This window comes from Fusarium solani (genome assembly GCF_023522795.1).
Source record: "Fusarium solani strain SB1 chromosome Unknown bctg00000001, whole genome shotgun sequence".
Taxonomy (NCBI): Eukaryota; Fungi; Ascomycota; class Sordariomycetes; order Hypocreales; family Nectriaceae; genus Fusarium; species Fusarium solani.
The window spans coordinates 1123616-1144032 of record NW_027072156.1 but is presented as its reverse complement, the minus strand read 5'-3'; the positions used below and the strand labels follow the sequence as shown (position 1 = coordinate 1144032).

Here is a 20417-nt window from a genome sequence, read left to right as displayed (position 1 = left end):
TGAAGAGAGCATGCTTTCGCCCCTTATTGCATTTGATAGGTAGCCAGGGACAGTCGTTCTGAAGGAACAGCCTTGGTGGCCTTCCACTCTTGGGGTTGCTTCGTGAGGTTCTTTGAACGTCACGCTGATATTAGATCAAAGACAGCTGCTTTACCGCCAATTCCTCATCGTATGTTCAAGCAGAGTTATAAACCCGGAATACAACCTCAACGGCAATCACCCTCTGTATTTGATACTCTGTTCCGAACCAGGGAGTCTACTCTTTAACAGATGGCACCGGATCCAAGAGGTTCCGGAGAGGTCATGTCGGCCCGCATGTCAGCCAGATCAGCCCATCTCGAGGATAAAGCCGTGGGTTTAACTGGCAGCACCCCACAGAACGGCAGATCCAGCAGTTGGGTTGGCCAATTGGAGTAGGGCGAGTTGAAGTTTGATTAGAGGAGTGTACAATGAGGGAGGATGGAAGCATTGCTGCCAGCTGAATTGGCTACTGGCATGCAATTGTCGCCTGCATGCTTCTCCATATATCACACCCACAACCTCCAATTGATGCTCAGAGGTTCTGTATATGCGTACTTCCATATCCGTGACGGACTTTTAGACGGAGTCCGAGGCGCTTACCTGCCTGCTCCGCGGCACTCACCGGGGAAGCTTGGGTTGCGTTCCAATCCAATTGGGACAACGATTTGCTTTTCAGCATGCGCATCTCGTCAGGGTTCAACTCAAGAAAACAGCAGCCTGGCGGCGATTGCGCGTCTCAATCAAACATCGAATTCCCTGAAACAGCTGTCCATCCAATTGACATGGAACGAATCTGGGTGCCTGGCCCGGGAGATTGGAGATGTGTAAGATGGAGGCTCGTGTTCGTAGTTTAAGGGCGCTGTCACATGGACGGGAGGCTCTTTCAGGGACCCGGAACTTAGGTGCCCCACGCGCTGTGGCGGGGTGTGTGTGCCCCCTGCGCCCCGCCGTTGCAGGTGCCAGCTTGCTGTGCTTGCCCAGTTTTCCAGCATTTCGTAGGGGAAGGAGGGAGGGGGATCGGGCCATCCTGCGCCACCCGCCCTCTCCACCACTGCCGGCGCTGGAACTCGACACGCACCTCAACGAAAATGGGAAAGATGCGGTGAATTGAGCCGCTGTTGATTTGCAGCGACCTCGATTTTCCATCTACCCCGGGAGCCCCCCTTCTTTTTAAACTTGCGATCTCCTCCCACCTCTTCCCTTCTTTAGACGGTCGTTAGTCTTGGATAGACTATTTATTGTTTGGACTGGGAGCCAATTGTTGGAATCAATTCCTTCCTGCGTGCTTCTCTACTTTTTGTCCTTTTGTTGTTGGCTATCTGGCTTCCTCTCTGTCGCTTCCATCCATCTTATCGCGATGGCTCCCAGCACCATCGTTACGGGCCTGCCCCCGCCGGCTGGCAAGGGACCCAGCAGGGAGCTGAAGCTTATGAGTCGAGACGAGATCGAAGCCTTGATCGCAGAAGGTCGCAAGATCGTCATCTTTCACCAGCAGGTTCTCAAGGTTGATCCATGGCTGCCGTATCATCCTGGTGGTGATAAGTCCATGCTTCACATGGTTGGAAGGGATGCCTCCGATGAGATGGATTCGTACGTCGACTTCCCCATCGCCAATTGACAATTGGTTCACAGCATTGATCTTGAGACTGACCGCGTTGTGTCCTGTAGCCTTCACTCCTTCGAAGCCCGTCAGCAGATGTTGCGCTACCGCATCGGTCACATCGAAGGTCCCTGGACCAACTTTGTGCCCCGATCCAGGGCGGCGTCTTCCGCACGCGCGACGAGATTGAGCAGGCCGCCGAGAAGAACGAAGCTCACAAGGATACTTCATCAAGCGCACCCTCTTCCCGTGTGCCCTCCCCGGTATTCGATGACGACGACACTCAAGGTCTCCGACAGCGACCCGGTAGCAAGGACAAGAAGGGGGCTAGGGCGCCCTCGGTATCGTCAGCTTCAACGGTGGACGAAACGGAGATGGATGGCATGTCGTACCTGGATACCATCACTCGGGAGCACATCTCCCTCGATCTCGACAAGTACCCGACCCCCGACGAGGAGACTCAGGCTCATATCAACGTCAAGTATCGCGAACTTCACCAACAGATCTACGATGAGGGGCTTTATGATTGCAACTATTGGGCATACGGGAGGGAGTGTTGTCGCTACTTTGGCTTGTTCACTGGGTCGATGCTTTGTCTTCGCTATGAATGGTACACTCTCAGCGCCTTTCTGATGGGTGCCATGTGGCATCAGCTCGTGTTTACGGCCCACGACGCTGGCCACATGGGCATCACTCATAACTTCCACGTCGATACCTGCATTGGTATCATGATTGCCGACTTTATCGGAGGCCTGTCCATGGGTTGGTGGAAGCGCAACCATAACGTCCACCATATCGTCACCAATGCCCCTGAGCACGACCCAGATATCGAGCATATGCCTCTCTTTGCTGTCTCTCACCGTTTCCTCGGAAGCTTGACGTCTACCTACTATGAGCGAGTCATGAGCTACGATGCTGTGGCAAAGGTCCTCTTGCGAATCCAGTCCTGGACTTACTATCCCTTCCTTGCATTTGGTCGCTTCAACCTGTACCGCTTGTCTTGGGACTTTCTCATCATGCGCCGTGGCCCAACCAAGGGTCCCGCGTGGTGGCATTGGTGGCTCGAGGTTGCTGGCCAGATCTTCTTCTGGATCTGGTTCGGCTACGGCATTATCTACAAGACACTGCCTGACAACTGGACGCGTTTCGTCTATATCATGGTCAGTCACATCACTCAGTCGCCGCTCCACCTTCAGATCGTGCTGTCTCACTTTGCCATGAGCACCGCCGATCTGGGACCTCAGGAGTCGTTTGCCCAGAAGATGCTGCGAACAACCATGGACGTTGACTGCCCCGAGTGGCTCGACTTCTTCCACGGCGGTCTTCAGTTCCAGGTCATCCACCATCTCTTCCCCCGTGTACCTCGACACAACCTGCGTGCGACGCAGAAGCTGGTGCAGGAGTTCTGCAACGAGGTCAACATCCCGTATGCGCTGTACGGATTCACCAACAGCAACAAGCAGGTCATTGGAAGGCTGTCTGAGGTGTCGAGGCAGGCTGCGATCCTGGCAAAGTGCCAGCAGACTATCACTCGCAGCGGTGACTTTTCCGGTCATGGACATGGCCATCACCATTAGGTGAATCAAGACATAGACTGGACTCTGGCTGTATATATTAACCAGTCTATGCTTCCTTGCGAAAGACTTTGACCAAAAGTTTAGATTTCTAGCCCAACTACTTTGTCGATGTTGGACTTTGCTGGATAGATGAATTGATGAGGATATGATGAGATAACCGGCAATCACCCCCTATGAAGGCGATCGTGATGAACAGCTGTCGATTAATTTGATGGGCATTGTACCACAATTTCAAAGCCTGGGTCGGAAGTAACACTCCTTTTGTGCAATTCAAAGGCGGCCACCGGTTTCTTGGAGCAGTTCTTAAGAGTGAGACAAGACCGGACTTTAAGACGTTCTGGACTTGCTTGTGCAATCAACAGTAAGACTCATATCTGAACGACAACGCCGGTGATTGCATCGGCATATGCATAAAGGAAGCACTATGATTAGCACCATCGGGATGGACGCCGCATCGATGGTCGACTGTCAGATAGCCGGCCCTCCATGAACCCCCCTTGATGATCCCGTGACGGCTCCCGCGCCTTTTCGTTCGTCGAGTGGTGGGCTGGCTGCGGGAGATAGGCGATTTTGAGGCTCCAACGGTCCGCGCATGAGACCGGGCTTGCCGCCCATCACATGGGCGCGCCGTGGTAGCCTGAGTGACGTCGATGTGTCGCACGCAAGGCGATGGGGGGTGGGCTCGGAAGCCTGGAGTGTCGTGTGTGGTGGACGCATGCGGGTTTTCAGGTGCGGCATGTGGTTTCTTTTACTGTGTTTTTTGTAGTTGTATTTGTATTTGGTGCTGCCCTTGGCATCATGGATGGGAGATGGGCCGGAAGCGGGAGGTCTTGAATCTGGGCTTGGAGTAGAGAAGAGGGGTTGAGATGGATGATGAAAGAGGTTGGTGTCATCAGAAACGGGTCTATGGATAGAACTGTCTGTTCGAGTCACCAAGTGACCTTTTTCTTGCTCACAGCTACAGCTGTCTACATATTCTAATATCCAGCTTCATCCTCCAGTTCTGACGTCGTGCAACTGAAGCCCGGAAGTTGGAAGCGTTCGTGCGTCACAGGCACAAGTCTAGAGGTGGGCACCTAAAGTCGAGAGTGCCCGTGGCTCGTGGGGCATCAGTGGGGTTTGGACTCCCTGACGGCTCCTGCCTTACAGTGCGTGTCGCCCAAGCGGTGGCTCACCTACTCTCATCCGAAACGAACCAACCAACCTGGAACCTAATCTTTTCGACTACAGCTCTCTCTTCAACTTGAACCATCTATCCTTCTATCGCTTCCCGTCCTCCAGACGCTCTTTCATCGGAAGGTCACGCACGGGCACGTTCTCTAGACCCCAGGTTCGCAAGTCACCGTCGTCGCGTTTGAGCGGACGATGTGAAAGAGCTGCAGCTATGGATGCCAACATACAGCGGGCCCTGAATGATAAGCTCTACGACAAGCGCAAGATTGGCGCCCTCGAGTATGTGCCGCCCCCTTTCAACCCCGGTTCTCACCTTGAGCTTTGGATATCTCGTGGTTCAGTTTGGCCAGCTTGTCTTGTCAAGCTCCGCTTCTCTTTTCCTGTGGGAGAATACGCCATAGCCCGACTCGCTACCTACCCCCCTGTCATAGTACTTGACCGTTGACCACCGCCTTACAGCCTTGAGCGCGTCATCCGGGAGCTCGTGAGCGTAAAAGACTATCAGCGCGTTCACGATATTCTCGAGCAGCTCTGCAATGACTACGCCTACGCGGTACACCAGCCGCATGCGAGGAACGGTGGTTTGATCGGCTTGGCAGCCGCTGCCATTGCACTAGGTCCAGTATGTTTCAACCCCCCTCGATACTGACCACTATATACCTGCCGTCTATTTTGGCAGGCCTAGAAGAATATGCATCACTGTGTCTTACTTTTTTTCGTCAGTCTAACCTCAACTCCAGGAGCTTCCTCGGTATCTGGCCAAGATCGTCCCCCCTGTGTTAGCTTGCTTCACCGATCAGGATGCTAGGGTGAGGTACTATGCCTGTGAGGCTATGTATAATATCGCCAAGGTTGCAAAGGGTGAGATCCTGGTGTATTTTAATAGCATCTTTGATCAGCTCTGCAAGGTACGCACTCTCTTTTCAAGGTGGTCAATGAGTTCAAGGCAAGCTTACATGAATCCCCTCTCTTCTAGCTCGGCGCGGATTCAGAGCTGTCTGTCAAGAATGGTGCAGAGTTGCTGGACCGCCTCATTAAAGACATTGTATCCGAGTCTGCTTCTTCCTATGTCTCGATTTTGGAGGCACCCCCCAGCTTTGACGGCGATGACAAGGTGTCATTGACCGACGACACTCACTTACCAACAGCCTTCTCCCTCACACGGTTTATTCCCCTACTCAAAGAACGCATTTGGGTCCTCAACCCCTTTACCCGCCAATTCCTTGTCGGCTGGATCACTCTCCTTGATTCTATCCCTGATCTCGAGCTCGTCACATTTTTGCCCGACTTTCTTGGAGGCCTCCTCAAGTTCTTGTCAGACCAAAACGCAGATGTGCGGGCTGCCACGCAGACTTGTCTGGATAAGTTCCTCAATGAGATCAAGCGCATCTCTCGCATCAAGAAGGGAATTCTGGAGAGCAAGAGGTCCAAGGAAGGTGCCAAGCGAAAAAGGCAGGATTCCTTTGACAGCGAGTCTATAAACCCAGAGCTTGAGGAAGGGGATGAGATTGACTCGGAAGCCGCCAATGATGACGACGAAGATAGCAGCGGGGAGGACTGGATCCCGGGCCAAGACGTCGAGATCAATTACAAGGAGATCCTAGAGATCCTGACAGCTACACTGGATTCCCCCTTAGGTCGGTTGACTCTCCTCTCCTTGTGATATTAGAACGACCCTTTCCGCTATTGCTAACACTCTAACAGAAGAGGATTGCCTCCTAGAATCCCTGCGATGGGTTGTGCAGTTTCTCGACATCTGTCCCGAGGAGGTTCTACCTTTCACACCCAAGATCCTTGCCCACATGCTCCCAGCGATGGCCAGTACCAAAGAAACAATCCACCAAGCAGCGACAAGAGTCAACACCTGCTTGATGGACTACGTTGTCTCACTCGCAGACGACTCTGAGTTGAGCCGCCCGAATCCGGTCCAGGCCCATCACTTTTCAGCCTCAAGACTTCCTATTCCCGGAGAGAAGGTCGATGGAAGTAATAGCAACCGAGTGTCCCTGTCGAGCTCTCGAGATCTTGACCTCCGAAGCCCAACCCCAGGCCAAGGCCGCTCAATATCAACTCCAGCCAACATCAACGCGACCCAGACGCAAGCTGACCTAGATTACGCCGCGGCCGTCAACTCACTGACCCTGCTTTTCCTCAACGATCATGAAGCAACTCGAGTGGCTGCCCTGACATGGCTTATCATGCTACACAGGAAAGCTCCCAGAAAGGTCTTAGCCTTCAACGATGGCACGTTTCCTGCGTTGCTCAAGACACTGTCTGATCCCTCGGATGCGGTGGTCACCAAGGACTTGCAACTCCTGTCACAGATCTCTCGGAACACAGAAGACGACTACTTTGCCAATTTCATGGTCAATCTTCTACAGCTCTTCTCCACGGACCGCAAACTTCTCGAGACCAGGGGCAACCTCATCATTCGTCAACTATGCTTGAGCCTGAGCCCAGAGAGGATATACAGGACTCTGGCAGACTGCATTGAGAAGGAGGAAGATGTCGAGTTCGCAAGCATAATGGTGCAGAACCTCAACAACAATCTCATCACAGCTCCTCAGTTGGCCGATGTTCGAAAGAGACTCCGGAATTTGGAGACAAAGGTACGTGAATATTATAGATAATGTGCCTGGTAATAAGACTAACAAAGTTCTTAGGACGGCCAGACACTTTTCGTGGCATTATTCAGATCATGGTGTTACAACGCTGTAGCTACCTTTTCTCTATGCTTGCTAGCCCAGGCATACGAACAAGCATACAATTTGCTACAGATTTTGTGCGTCAAAGGCCCCTGTCCCGGAAATCTGGATGATGCTAACGACTCGTCTTCAGTGGTGAATTGGATATGACTGTCAATATGCTTATTCAGGTTGATAAACTGGTCCAGTTGATCGAGTCACCAGTCTTTACCTGTAAGTCTGTGCGTTGTGTATATGATAATCGACAAGCTAACCAGTTGTCTAGATCTCCGCCTACAGTTGTTAGAGCCAGAGAAGTATCCGTACCTGTACAAGTGCATGTACGGCATCTTGATGCTTCTTCCGCAATCCTCGGCATTTGCCGCTCTGAAGAATCGTCTCAACAGTGTCAGCTCTATTGGCTATCTACACGTGGCGCCTCGAACGTGAGTTACATGTTGATTTCTTCTACCTTACTAGTGGATGTCAATGTTATGGCACCCGCGAGCTCCCTATCCTACCCCAACTACCTCTATCATGCTAACCAGTATCTAGATCGACAAGTTCGAGTACGTCTAATTTTGACAGGGCGAACCGGCTCAAGAGCAGGGAAGATGGCAACATCCGATGGGTTGAACTTTTGGAGAAGTTCCGTAGCGTCCAGGAACGAGCTCGACGGGCACAGAGGCAAAACATGGACGGAGAGGAGATACCATCCATGGGGGTGAGTGAACTTCGCATCGGTGACGGCTCAATGGACCCCAAAGGCAAGGATACGCGCGCCGCGGCACCTCAGAAGGAGCCGACGCCCGCTCCACCGGTGCCAGTCAAGAGGACGACGTTGGGTAGACAGTTTGGGCGACTGGGCGGCGCGGTGGCAGGGAAAGGCCGACGAAACCAATAGCGGCCGGTTTGATTTTGGAGGCGCAGCGCACCTGCTTGGGTTTTCATCATGTCGGGACCAGAACGATCCACCGCGCGGCGTTTCGAGGCTCGTTAATGTATAGTATCTAAGGAGCAATGGCAACAAACTTCAGCGTCGTCTCTTTACAGGACTCTCGCGTTCCACCAGGCCCTCAAAGACAGCATCACGTTGGGATGTGATGGAACGAAGCTGGCCTCGAAGGTCTTCAAGCTCAGATCTTGCCATGTCAGGGTTGCTGGGTAGACCCTGGAAGGAGGCCAATTGTAAATCAAGCTCCTTTTTGCGAGCTAGCACAGCAAGATATTCTTGCTCATCACGGGCAATGTCAGCGATGGTGGGATGGGAAGAATCAGTGTTGGCGGCAAGGGCAGCGACACGATCCTGCAGCTCAGGTAGCTTGGCAGACAGCGCCTTGACCTTGCGCTGTATTTCTAGGTTCTGCTTGGCCAGTTGGATTGGGGGTTGATAGTCGTCGTTTTGAAGCTCGCGCAAGAGGTCATTTATACGGGCCGCCTCAGCATCAATGTGTTGATGGAGAATCTCGACGCGAGCCTTCATCTGCTCCGTGTCATATATGGTCGATTGCAGCTCGCACATGCGACGGCCCAACGTCTCGGGCTCTGGAAAGGCGACGCCGAGTTGGAGGGCCATATGTGCCATGGCGTCGAGGGCGGTATGTCCGTCGGGGGGTAGGTTGTGCTGCACGGCGTCGAGCAAGCCTTCTCTTAGGGGCCGTGTACCATTGCTGACTTTGGATTCGGATTCTTTAAGCTCCTGCAAAGCAGCAGCCTCAGATTTGGCAAGCAAGCTGCGCTCTTCGTCGGCGGCTTCGTTGGTGGAGGCGAGGGCTAGGAGAGCCTTGAGTGTGTCGTTATTGCGCTCGAAGGAGGGCACGGGACGCGGATGAAACTTGGAGGAGAGCCAGGCGTCGACGTAGGACCAGTCACGGGCGGTGGAGGCGGCGATACGAGCGACGGAGGGAGAGAAGATGGCGGAATCCTGACCGAGGAGGTGATGGTGGGCCATCGTGTCGGTAGCCTGTCGAAAGGCAGAACAAGGTGGTTTCTTTGTTTGAATTTAGAATTGCTGCGTGTTGGCGAGAGGGGCTGTTGCGGTGTATCGTATCACCAAGTTTGTTAATCGGGCAACCCTTTGGTGTTGAGATGAAAGAGAGGCTGCAGTTGCAGTGCAGGTGCAGAGAGTGTGACGCCACAAGCGACCTCGCTGCAGGCGCTGACTGGCCTGTCAGTCAGCGGCAACCCTGCACTTGTCGGCCCCTAAACGCAGGCAAGGACACGGTCCCTGGGCCCTGTCTCGGCCCCGCCAAATGGGTAGCGCCCGCCGCTAATTCCAGCAGAAACTCGGAGGCTGCGCCGCATTCCATGTTGAGCCTGCTAGGGCGGTACTTGTGGCCACGTGTAGCTGTCGGTGGGTGGCCAGGTATCTGATTGACAGAGGAACCCCGGAATGCCAAAAGGACAGCGTGGGCCCTTCAGCCTCGAACGTCGCCCATCCCCGGCCGGGCTGATGCAGTTTCTATTTACTTGGCCTTGTTGGTGAGTTGACCAACTTGTCCTCTTGCTTTCTCTCTGTCTTTTGTCGTTGGCGTCGTCTGCTTCACCTCTTTGCATTCTTTAGAGAAGCTCGCCTACCCGCAGCATACGCAATCGTTGCCGTCGTATTAATTTATCGCCGGCCATTGCGTCAATCACTTGGATGCACCACCGTCGCTAACATCATCGTTTTCGATTTGCCCCTCGATTCCTGCACCTACACTTCGCCTCGACAACAGCAACCGACATGTATCTCAATCTCGCGGTAGTGGCCTTGGCCGCTACGACTCTGCTTGCTCCCGCAGCCGCTCTCTCGCCTCAAGATGTCCCGGCCGATCTCCCAGTCTCGCATCTGCTCTCCTCGGCCCAGGAGCATCTGTCCCGCGGCGAGACGAGCGAGGCCCTGATCTACTACGATGCCGCCATCGCTCGCGACCCTACAAACTACCTGACCGTCTTCAAGAGGGCCACGGCCTACCTCTCCATCGGCAGGACCACGCAGGCGACCGACGACTTCAACAGGGTGCTGACCCTCAAGCCTGGGTTTGAGGGTGCCCATCTGCAGCTTGCCCGGCTCCGGGGAAGGTCCGGCGACTGGGATCTCGCAAAGAACGAGTACCGCTCTGCAGGCCTGGCACCCGACTCCGCGGAGGTGAAGGAGCTCGAGGAGGCGAAACTGGCAGCGGCACTGGCGACTATGGCTGAGAAGGCCCAGAAGTGGGAAGAGTGTGTCAAAGCCTCCAGCAATGCCATTACAATTGCCAGTCGCTCCGCTCACCTTCGTGAGCTCCGAGCCCACTGCCGCTTCGAGCACGGCGATGTGGAGGAGGGTCTGAGCGATCTGCGACATGTGCTGCACCTGAGACCCGGAGACATCTCTCCCCATGTCGTCATCTCAGCGACTTCGTTTTACGGCCTGGGCGATATGGAGAGTGGTATCGGGCAGATAAAGAAGTGTCTTCAGTCCGACCCAGACTCCAAGGTCTGCAAGAAGCTGCACAAGCAGGAGAAGAAGGTTGAGAAGGCGTACAAGAAGATCCAGGGTCAACTGAGCCGGGGACAGCCCACTACAGCAGGAAGGTCGTTGGTCGGCACTGCTGACGAGCCCGGTCTGCTTCCCGAAGTTCGCAAGCAGATGGAGGCGCTGGTTGAGAATAAGAGCATCCCCAAGACGGCTCGATCACCACTAGTAGAGGAGTTGGTTGAGTTGACTTGTCAAGCGTACACCGAGGTGAGCACCTAACTAACCCCCTTGAACCTGCCAACGTTGCTAATCCGTCATTTCAGTCGAGTCACAGGGATGCCGCCAAGTACTGCGAGGAATCACTCAAGCTGAATGCCGACTCCTTCTGGGGTATGCTTCACCACGCCAAGGTCCAGCTCAAGAAGGAACTGTACGAGGCTGCCATCGAGACCCTCCAGAAGGCCTCTGAACTGCGCCCCGATCGTCGAGACAAGGTCAACCCCATCCTCGAAAAGGCACAGATTGCCCTCAAGCGCAGCAAGTCCAAGGACTACTACAAGGTCCTCGGCGTGGCCAACGACGCCGACGAGCGCCAGATCAAGTCGGCCTACCGCAAGCAGTCCAAGATCTTCCACCCGGACAAGGCGGCCAAGCAGGGCATCCCCAAGGAGGAGGCCGAGAAGAAGATGGCGAGCATCAACGAGGCGTACGAGGTGCTCAGCGATCCGGAGCTTCGCGCGCGCTTCGACCGGGGCGACGACCCCAACTCACAGGAGAGGCCTGGAGGTTTTGGACAGGGCAACCCCTTTGGAAACGGTCATCAGTTCATGTTCCAGCAGGGTGGAGGTCCCAACATCAAGTTCCAGTACGGAGGTTTTGGTTTTTAGAGCAACTACACATGTCCAGTAGGACGGGCGTTTTCGACAAGGAGAAAAAGATGCGAGCCAAGACGGTGGAGAATCGAACCGACGAGATAATTCTTACGAGGGTTCGCTTTACCCAAGATCAAGAGTGGGAGAAGCTCTACTGGCGCATCTGGTGTTTATGGTGTCGGAGTTTTTTCTTCTTCTTTTCCATCGTTCATAGGACTGCAGATACAGAGCCATACAGAGCTATACGCAACAGCGGAATCAATCCCAAAAAGTTGACAAATCTTGCTGCTTACTATCCACCCGGAGATCTGTGAGTCGGACATCAACGGCCTAGCGTTGAATCTTGGGATAGTGGCGTTTTGCCTCCCGGACGTCGGTACCACCGAAGTCGGCGCCAAAGCGACATCGCTGCCGATGATCGCTACATGTGACGATGAGTGTATTCCAAATAGAGTCACAATGCTGGTACAACATTCATTCACTGGACCAGAAAGATTTGAGGGCATATTCAAAAAAGGCCAATGCCGACCAAAGCGCCTTGCAAGGCGAGTGCGCACTGCTGTATCTTGACATCAAATATTACCAGTAACATATCATGACACTCCCTCCACCATCTCATCTAGCCTCCAAGAGCAAAGACATGCCTCTTTTCCTTCCCTTCCATGCCCCTCCTTTTCCGTAATGCCGTCAATGCCCCTGTTTGTCGTGTAAGATTTGGAGATTTTTTTTTTATATACACGTCCGACGCCGAAGACCAGATGTGCCCTTGGCAGCTTCTCTGAGAAGGGCTTCTTGTGGTCCGTCTGCGCAGATGCTCATAAGATGGCAGAGCATAGCCCAGTTTTGGCAAGCGTCGGATAGAAAACAATGTGTGTCCAAGGGTATATCGGGTTGTTGTCGTTGCCGTCTCCGTCTCCGTGGTTTGTCGGCCGTTTTTTTTTCTTTCACTCTATTCCCCGGCAATGGATGTGATAGCCGTGAGGCTTCGGCTCCGATTCGACTTCCGCACGCCTTGTTCCGGTCGCTCCCCGGTTGACTTTTCTATGTTGAAAGGAGGAAGAACTTCTCAAGAAGAATCGTTTCGCTTGATGAAGTACGCCCTATTGTCAAGATGATTAGTATATATCCGAGGCATACCCAGCTCGTTGCAACTTACTTGGAAAACTCATATGCCGACCAGCAGATGGCAGTACTGGGCATGGTGGTAACGACACGAGGCCGCACACCCTTGAAGAAGCCCCGGAAACCCGCCCGCTTATACAACAATCGGCAACCACCCACAAAACTGTTTACACTCCTCACTTCGGGATCGGTAGAGGTACCACGGGTCTGAAGCATGGTCTTGATGACGTCCATGGGAGTCGTAAGACCAGCAGCAAAACCACCAGCCACGGCACCAGCCAAGCAGTGGGTCAAGGGATCGTATGTCTTTTCGGGGTTCATGGCGGTAGAAATCGACTCGTAGGCGAGGAATTGGAGGGCGGTGAAGGGCACGGTCATGGACAGGGTGGTCGGGTAGGAGATGTAGAAGGCGCCCAAGCCCTCAGTCTTGTAGACGTACTTGGCGCAGTCGACCATGGATCGGTACATCTTGCTCGAGTTCTGGATCTGCATACGCTGCTTGATGACTACAAAAAGCCGTTAGTGATTGGACGGAGGGTTCTACAGCAGTGTAACATACCATCAAAAGGGTTCATGAAGGCATCGCTAGCAATTGTAGCGGCAGCACCGCTAGTGGCTGCGGGGAACTGGAGTCAGAAATGGACACATCTAATCAATCGGACATGAGAGCAACTTACCGGCAGCAAGAGGATGGTGAACACCAGCTTGGTTCCCGCCCATAGCATGCTTAACGGCCTCGTATGTGGCAAAGTAAACGGCGTGTGCGGGACCTGGAAGTTTTTAGCCACTGCCGGCGACGAAAGTATGTGTGAGATATAGACTCACCAGCGCCGACTATAACACTGGACATGCCGCGCCATAAGCTGAAGAAACCCTCAGTCCGGGCAATTTGGAAGGTATTGCGAATGACGCCCGAGTAGGCCGGTGTGTTGCTGGGGTTGAGGATTTGCATTCGTGTCTGTGGGTGGTCGTGTCAGGATAAAGATCTGCAGGGTCGGCAGCTTGTATGAACGTACCTTGATCGCATCAATGGGGTACATGACAGTGTGCTCCTGAACAAAGCATCGTTAGCTCGGTCGTGGATATTCTACTCGGCCAAGGGAGGACATACGGCTATGCCGGCGAAGGCACCTGCTGCCATGTTCTGCAGCAGGGAGAAATTGGGCGGAAGGGATTCATAGCTGTACAGAGGAGGGACGGTCAGCTTCAGGGATCTCGGAATGACCTCAGCGAGGCATTGGAAGCTCACTCGTAATCCTCGACTGGCTCTGCACTTGGCTGGGCCATGGCGGCCACAGCTTCCGATGCTCCGCCGAAGGGCTTGGTCTCGAGGGCCGCCAGGTTGGCGACTGGGAGGGGTATCGGGGCAATTGCGCTTGGGGAGAGGCCGCGATCAGGTCTTGCCGGAGGGTGAGCCGGCAACGAGACGCTGGAGAGGATGGCAGCAAAATTCGAGGTCGCGCTGCGGGCGGTCGCGGTAGTAATCGACGGCGATGACGAAGTCTAGATAAGGCGCAGGGGCAAAAAATGCGGCTCCAACTCGCTTGGACCGACGGGGCCGAGGGAAGACGACGTCGTTATATCTCGGTCTTTTCGCAGAAAAAGGATCTCGTATCAATCGTCGAAAAGTCACTTCGCAGTGACGGTCGTATGCCAGAAAGAAGCAAACCAAAGCCAAGCGGAAGCGATGGAGCAAAAGAATCGGCAGAGGATGGTATGGTCTGGTCTGTGGTCCGGGCTGAACGACGGGAGGCGGAAAAAAAAGTCCAAGTTAGTGACAGCAACGTCCTCTAAAGCTGTTATCTAGAAAAATTTCCTGGGGGTGGACGGCTCCGTTTACGGCCTCGGAGTCCGGGCAGGAGCTATGTACGCAGTACCTAACGTTACCTACCTTGGCACAACTGGGCGGCGGCGGCAGGTGCTACTGGACCTGTGGTGTCCTTGCCCGTCCTTTGTGTGGATGTGGAGGCGGGCTACAGAGGTACCTAGGCAGGCAGCTAAGGCAGCTCGGCGGGCCGGGTCAGATGCAACGGGGGCACGGAGGTAGGTACCCTCCCGCCAGGATTGTATGGCAAGATACTTTGGGTGCTCGTTTCTCCGTGAGATCTCCTGGGACTCAACTGGCTGGTGGCCCCGCGGAAGTGCTCCGTACATGCAGTAGAGTCATTCTCTCAAAGATACCCTGCGTCGAGAGAAGGGTTTGAGTTTCGCACCAGCGCCGAGGCACATTTCACCATTGAGACCTATCCCAAATACCTACCTATTCACTTCTTCTTCAACTGGCCACGAGGCGAGTCAGTTTGCTTCACCCGTCATCCCAACGACAAGGATCAACGCCCACGCTATCCACCCGCCTTCTTCATCAGGTGCCAACCCAGCCTCCCGGAGACCCTGCCAGTTTAGCAGGCCCTATATCGATCCTAGTTGCAGTGGCCTTCCCAGGGCTCTTCTAGCTGGAGCTCTACCTCTCAGCGCGCGCACACGCGCCTTGGCCGCACAACGGCCACGCTAGACCGACCTGTAGCCACTCAAAGACGTGCCTTGGGCATCTCGGTACTCATGGCTGTACGTAAACTCGGTCAATTTGCTTGTTCGATGTGGGCCAGACGGCCGACAGTCTCATATCTTGAGGCGGGTTGCCAGCCGCCTGCCGCCCGTCCGGTGGGCGTTGATATCTCAAGACAAAGAGAGTACTTGACTGGAGGGCAAGTAGATGTCGATCACTTTCTTAAATCCAAGCACAATCACAAACAAGGTGAAGGAGCAAAAAGAGAAGATTGAGCCTATGGACAACGGCGGCCGCCCACAAAACCCTGCCTTTCTCACCCATGGCCCAAGTAACTCCACCAACAAACAAGAATGATATCGCGATGTTCCCGGATTGGAGAAACACGAGACAATGCAGGCCATGTTCAGGCAACCTCTTCTAACACGTCAATGATCATGCTTTGCTGGTACAACGGCTCAGCCATCCGCGGAGTAACTTGTACTCAACACCCAAAAGCAGGTCCCTGAATGTCCAAAAGCATGCCCATCGTAAACATCAGTTGTCTCTTTGACCGTCTCCGCCCTACAGACGAGGCGACCTCTCACAGGCCGAAAACCGAGATGCAAAAAAAAATTCAAGAAAAAAAAACGAAAACTCGCGCAAACATCAAGGTGTCGGTCCCCATCCAAAGCCACATGTAGCCCCGGAGAGCTGAAAGCCTCCCCTCACCAGGATTGGACGGTGAGGGGGAAATACACAGCCCAGCTGCCAAGGGCGGAGGCCATCTGAACAGGGGTCGTGCTCCGTGAAATTAGGTTATCAATCAGTACGGGATCACAATCAATCTCTCCATCCCACCCAGACCCCAAGCCCAAGCAAGGGAATAATCCAACCACTGACTGCCATCCCCGAGGGGCCGGCTACTTATCTGCCGCACGCCACACGCGGGTATTCATCAGTGACTGAGCGCATGGGTCTGGTCTGGAATCTTTGTTCTTTTTTCCATGTCGATTCCACGAAATCCAAGCTTTTTTCTTCCCTTGCGCGGTTTGACCCGACATGCTGGTTCCGTTCTCATGATCAAACCTACAGAAAAGTAGCGTCGTGTCCGTCCATGATCTGCCCCCTTTCTCATCTGACCTAAGTTTCCACCACACCATCACTTCCTTTTTACCCGTTCAATCTTGGGCTCTGTTCTACGTAATCCTCACTTGATTTCCACCGTCTCGGCCTCGGCGTTGCAACATTCAAGTCGCCGACCTCGGTCTCAAAAGACCGAGCTCCTTCGTTTCGCCGCTCAAGGCTGCACTCTGTTGTTGCCCACACCTCGACGACACTCCCGGATTTGCGACTCGGAGCCGAACCCGCAGTCTGGATTATTTTCGGTGTATGTACTTGGGCGGATTTGTCACTTATGCGCGTGGACATCTTCAACCCTGCTTCGAGACTCCTTGGTCAGACAAGCCAACCGTCAGATGATATAATCTTCATCACCAATGCAGACTCAATTCAACGTGTACCTCGCCACTCTTCCTCGCCCATTGGATATCATATTCATGTCTCCAGAAAAACGCCATCTGCAACCCCGGTAAGCCAGTGTAGCCCTGGCCAGAGTGGAAACATGATCAAGGTCCCACGGCCCCATGTAAGAAGCAAGTATGCAATCAAAACAGCGCATCTACGCAAAAAAACAAAAAATCGACAGCGACTTGCATACCTTTCTCCTCAGGAAGCAGGATACCTAGGAGGGGAGATCTTTCAGCAAGCGGCTTGATGCGCCGGCCCGTCCCACATCAGAAATAACAGTAATATGACTCCCTATAACCAAGCATTATCGACTGGATGTTGACACCCAGATTCAAACCATGCCGCCTCCTCTGCGAGGTCTCTGCGGTTGGTGTAGTTGATAGATCAGACCCAGAACTCCGGCCTCAGCCTCATCTGTGTTGGCTGCGCTGTTCTCCCGGCTCACCCCTTTCGCCGGGGATGTCTCCCATGTTGACTCGCCCAGCATACCACCTGGCTCATACAATTCATCATCTTCTCCAGGACGTCTCATGCTGCTGCCTTCTGTCTCCTCAATGATCTGGCTCTCCCCGCGGTATCCGGCCCGTGGATGTCTTGACCAGTACAGGCTGCGCGCAGCGGCGTTGGGCCCCCCAGGTTGGTGATGCTGATCTAGGAGCACGGACGCCATCGGCGAGGGTTGAGACATCGCGGGCCCAGCTCGCGGTCCTCGCCCGACAGGAGCCCGACTTCGAGCCCGTCCCGTTTCCGCCCGACCCATGTGCGAGCCCTGCATATCTGCCGCCAGCGTCGGAGAGTTGAGCCCTGGGAACGCTGGAGGAGGATGGAATGGTGGCCGAGAACCAGGTGGCAGGTGTCCTGGAATTCCCGTCTTGGGGTTGATGACGTAGTTGTCGATGAAACCGTAGTATGATGCGGCCATCTTGCCGTGCTTCGTGGAGTAATAGTCCTCGCGGACGTCCTGATGAGCTGCTTGTTGTCCGGTATTGCCAGGGCCTTTCTGAAAGTCGAACACCGCAAACGAGCACACATAACCCAATCCATCGACATGAATGGTGAACTCACGGAAGAAGTCGACGATTTGGTCGCTGCACTTGGGTAGCGAGAAGAGGAGCAGCATGGGTGTTGTAATGATGCCCATCACTTCTTCTAGGAAGATGACCACTTTCATCTTGTAGAGTTCCGAAAATTCTTGCTTCACCTCGAAGCTGTGAAGTCTCCCCTGCCAGTGGTCTGGCATGTAGTGTGTGTACTCGATGACATTCCGCAGAGCATACTCAGGATTAAAGACCAAGGTTTCCTCGGATACCATACCACGCGTTATCGCCCAGACTGCTCCAAAGACACCCAAGTAGAAGAGCACGGGTCGGTCCTTGGTAATCTCAAAGTTGAGGAAAAGCTCGGAATCCAGAATAGATCCAAGTGCTAGAATAGCGGTAATTGCTCCTGACATGAAAGCTATGCTTCTTGCGATGTCTTCCGTCATCCGCTTGGGGAACTGGTCGATGTATCGAGTCGCGAAGGGATATGACATGTGCAATCTCTCGTAGAAGATGTGTGGAAGCTCGTTGAACTCGCGAAACTTCCACTCTGCGAGAGATGTGTACTTGCGCGCGGCTGCTTGCTTGGGGTCCTTTTGATATTCCTACAAATGGGGTTAGCTCTACCGAGATGCGATTCCAAGGCGAGGCAACATACGTAGTAATAAGTGAAGAAGTAGACAACCATGACATAGGCCAAGACAACTGGCGCAAACACAAGGTTAAGAACACCGGCAAAAAGAAGGCGCTGCTTCAGTTTCTGGCTCAGCAAACGCCTACGGTCTGAACGTAGAAAGTCTTGCTGGACTTGGCCCAGCTCGTTAAAGGCCATGTCGAGGATGCAGTAATGCAGGTACCACTCCATTGTCTTGGAAAACAGTTGCCGACCGCGTAGGAACGGAACTGGCAAGGACAAATTCAGTATGTCCTTGTTAATCATGGCGATGAGATAGTTTTCCTTTCGCATTAGACGGTTGGCGATGTCGTGTGCGTCCAGCCTCTCCTTGGACTGGCTGCCAATAAACTGCTGTAATCTTGCAGGGACGTTCCTCGCCGTCTTCGGGTTCTGGTCGCGCAAAGCCATGATCCGAGCGACGACGTCTTGCCAGGATACTGTCTGCATATCCTGCTCCGGAATCTCCAGTAGGTGAATATAAAACTCCCTGATGTGAATGAGACGGGGTATCTCTGCGCAGTACTGCACACACTTCCAGATAAAGAAGAAGGCATAGAGCCAAATTCCAAAACTCCAGAGTCCAGATATTTTTCGTGTACATTGCGGAACGACAACTTCACTCAACGATCGACTCTTGGGAATCTGAGAATAATCAACACACTGGCCCAAAAATGTCAGTAACACCGCAACGAAGAGTGTCTCCCTGTACCACCTCGTCAGCCTCAGCATTTTCACCAGTGCGAGACAATTGACTTACAGAATCCACAGCGCGTTACCACACAATATGCACCACAGCCCGCCCCCTTCGTAGTAGTCATAAACGTCCCGCATAAAGCTGTCCAGATTTGAGGTGTTAACCCATCGCCAGAGTGCCTTCTCTTTTGGGTTATTCAATATCGTTCCTCTGGCCACGGGGAGTGGCTGCGGCCCCGTATGTGTTCCATAACGGTCGTCGGGGTGTAGGGGCTGCTGCGCGGTTGCCGCCTCCCACTGAGCCCTTGACCTTGCTGACGACGGCCCTGCGGTTGATGGGATCCGATTGTTGGCTGGCCGACCTGATCGCCTTGGTGTTGTTGGCGGTATATTGTCGGTTTCGTTCGGCTCAAACAAAAGGGACGCAGGAACGTCATTGTCGGCCTCATCGTCGTTCAAATGCCATCTCGGAGTCGGCCCACTGGGACTTCGCATAGGTTGGGATACAGCTCTGCCTTTGCCCTTCGGGTCCATGGCCGCACTTTCCACTGTCATGCGACTATCGCTAATACCGAGCTCTTCGGTCGGGAAGCCATCAAAACGGTGTCCGAGATTCTCTTCATCAAGACCAGGGTCGTATTCGTCATCGTCTCGGGAACGCAGCTGTTCGTAAAATGACCGGCTCTCCCTCGTAGGGGACTTGAGACGGGAGAAGATATTGGAAGTCATGGTGGCCCTTGGGGCAATGAATCACCGATGATATTCGGTGGGCATGTCGCCCTGGTATCGCGATAGAGGTCGGCACAAGGCAAGTCGAGGCACGATATCAATAAAATCAGAGGTGGAAAGAGAGTAGTTATCAGGGTCGAGAACTCCGGCGGTGCTGGATAAACAGAGTCGAAGATGAAGCAGTCTCGAAGGTAAAAAGGTAGATTCCTCGCCCTGGAAACCGTCAGCGTTGTTATCGAAAACCAAATGGTCACGAGCCAGGTGACCCGGATAAGCGTGACCGGGAGCACATGCCTGTACCGAACACCAGACGAAACCGAGAATCTTGTAAAAGCAGGCTCAGAGCAGACCTGACAAATAATTCACTGTGAGATCTTGAAACAAAACAGCAGGCGACCGCTCCTCACGCAGTCTAATGAATGAATTGGGGCTTCGAACGCCTCCAGGCATCACAGTCGCAGGTATGACGCTACAAAGCGGTGACGGGGTTCTGCCGGACAATGACCGATAAGACCCCACAGCTTGCGCCACACCGCCTGCCCATTCCAGGCCTCACTCACACTCACGACACCGTTGCACTCAGGATGTCTCTTACATGTGAAGCCCATGCTATTCATTTGTTCTCACCATCCCTGACAGGTCCGGGTCACTGTCCTTCACTTTGATTTGTTTTCAGTGAAATCGTTTTATTCGTCTTAATCGCGGCCCCGAAATGAGGTAGCTTCTATCGAACATTCAGTCATTCAGCTCAGGTGACTAGAAGGATCCCGAAC

General features: G+C 53.7%; 6 protein-coding genes across 6 annotated transcripts; 3 read left to right on the top strand and 3 right to left on the bottom strand.

The window, feature by feature from the left end:
* Window positions 1-1378: 1378 nt before the first annotated feature.
* On the top strand, window positions 1379-3198 carry MRS44_002460 (uncharacterized protein; the record flags this gene model as incomplete). Its single annotated transcript, XM_065622836.1, has 2 exons — window positions 1379-1611; window positions 1707-3198. The coding sequence occupies 2 exons, from the start codon at window positions 1379-1381 to the stop codon at window positions 3196-3198; spliced, it is 1725 nt and encodes a 574-aa protein (XP_065478908.1).
* A 1384-nt stretch (window positions 3199-4582) lies between these two features.
* MRS44_002459 (uncharacterized protein) lies at window positions 4583-7959 on the top strand (the record flags this gene model as incomplete). The annotated part of the gene is made up of 9 exons (XM_065622835.1): window positions 4583-4650; window positions 4831-4993; window positions 5112-5279; window positions 5348-6008; window positions 6076-6980; window positions 7035-7153; window positions 7210-7289; window positions 7342-7501; window positions 7644-7959. 9 exons carry the CDS (start codon window positions 4583-4585, stop codon window positions 7957-7959), a joined length of 2640 nt encoding a protein of 879 aa, XP_065478907.1.
* A 129-nt stretch (window positions 7960-8088) lies between these two features.
* MRS44_002458 (uncharacterized protein) lies at window positions 8089-9006 on the bottom strand (the record flags this gene model as incomplete). Its single annotated transcript, XM_046268049.2, has 1 exon — window positions 8089-9006. The coding sequence occupies one exon, from the start codon at window positions 9004-9006 to the stop codon at window positions 8089-8091; it is 918 nt and encodes a 305-aa protein (XP_046136561.1).
* A 774-nt stretch (window positions 9007-9780) lies between these two features.
* On the top strand, window positions 9781-11800 carry MRS44_002457 (uncharacterized protein; the record flags this gene model as incomplete). The annotated part of the gene is made up of 4 exons (XM_065622834.1): window positions 9781-10764; window positions 10821-11362; window positions 11407-11679; window positions 11722-11800. 4 exons carry the CDS (start codon window positions 9781-9783, stop codon window positions 11798-11800), a joined length of 1878 nt encoding a protein of 625 aa, XP_065478906.1.
* A 635-nt stretch (window positions 11801-12435) lies between these two features.
* MRS44_002456 (uncharacterized protein) lies at window positions 12436-14645 on the bottom strand (the record flags this gene model as incomplete). Its single annotated transcript, XM_046268046.2, has 9 exons — window positions 12436-12469; window positions 12526-12997; window positions 13051-13107; window positions 13169-13261; window positions 13317-13449; window positions 13508-13543; window positions 13603-13672; window positions 13741-13953; window positions 14383-14645. The coding sequence occupies 9 exons, from the start codon at window positions 14643-14645 to the stop codon at window positions 12436-12438; spliced, it is 1371 nt and encodes a 456-aa protein (XP_046136559.2).
* Window positions 14646-16837: 2192 nt separating this feature from the next.
* MRS44_002455 (uncharacterized protein) lies at window positions 16838-19644 on the bottom strand (the record flags this gene model as incomplete). The annotated part of the gene is made up of 3 exons (XM_046268045.2): window positions 16838-18151; window positions 18205-18925; window positions 18980-19644. The coding sequence occupies 3 exons, from the start codon at window positions 19642-19644 to the stop codon at window positions 16838-16840; spliced, it is 2700 nt and encodes an 899-aa protein (XP_046136558.1).
* Window positions 19645-20417: the final 773 nt, after the last annotated feature.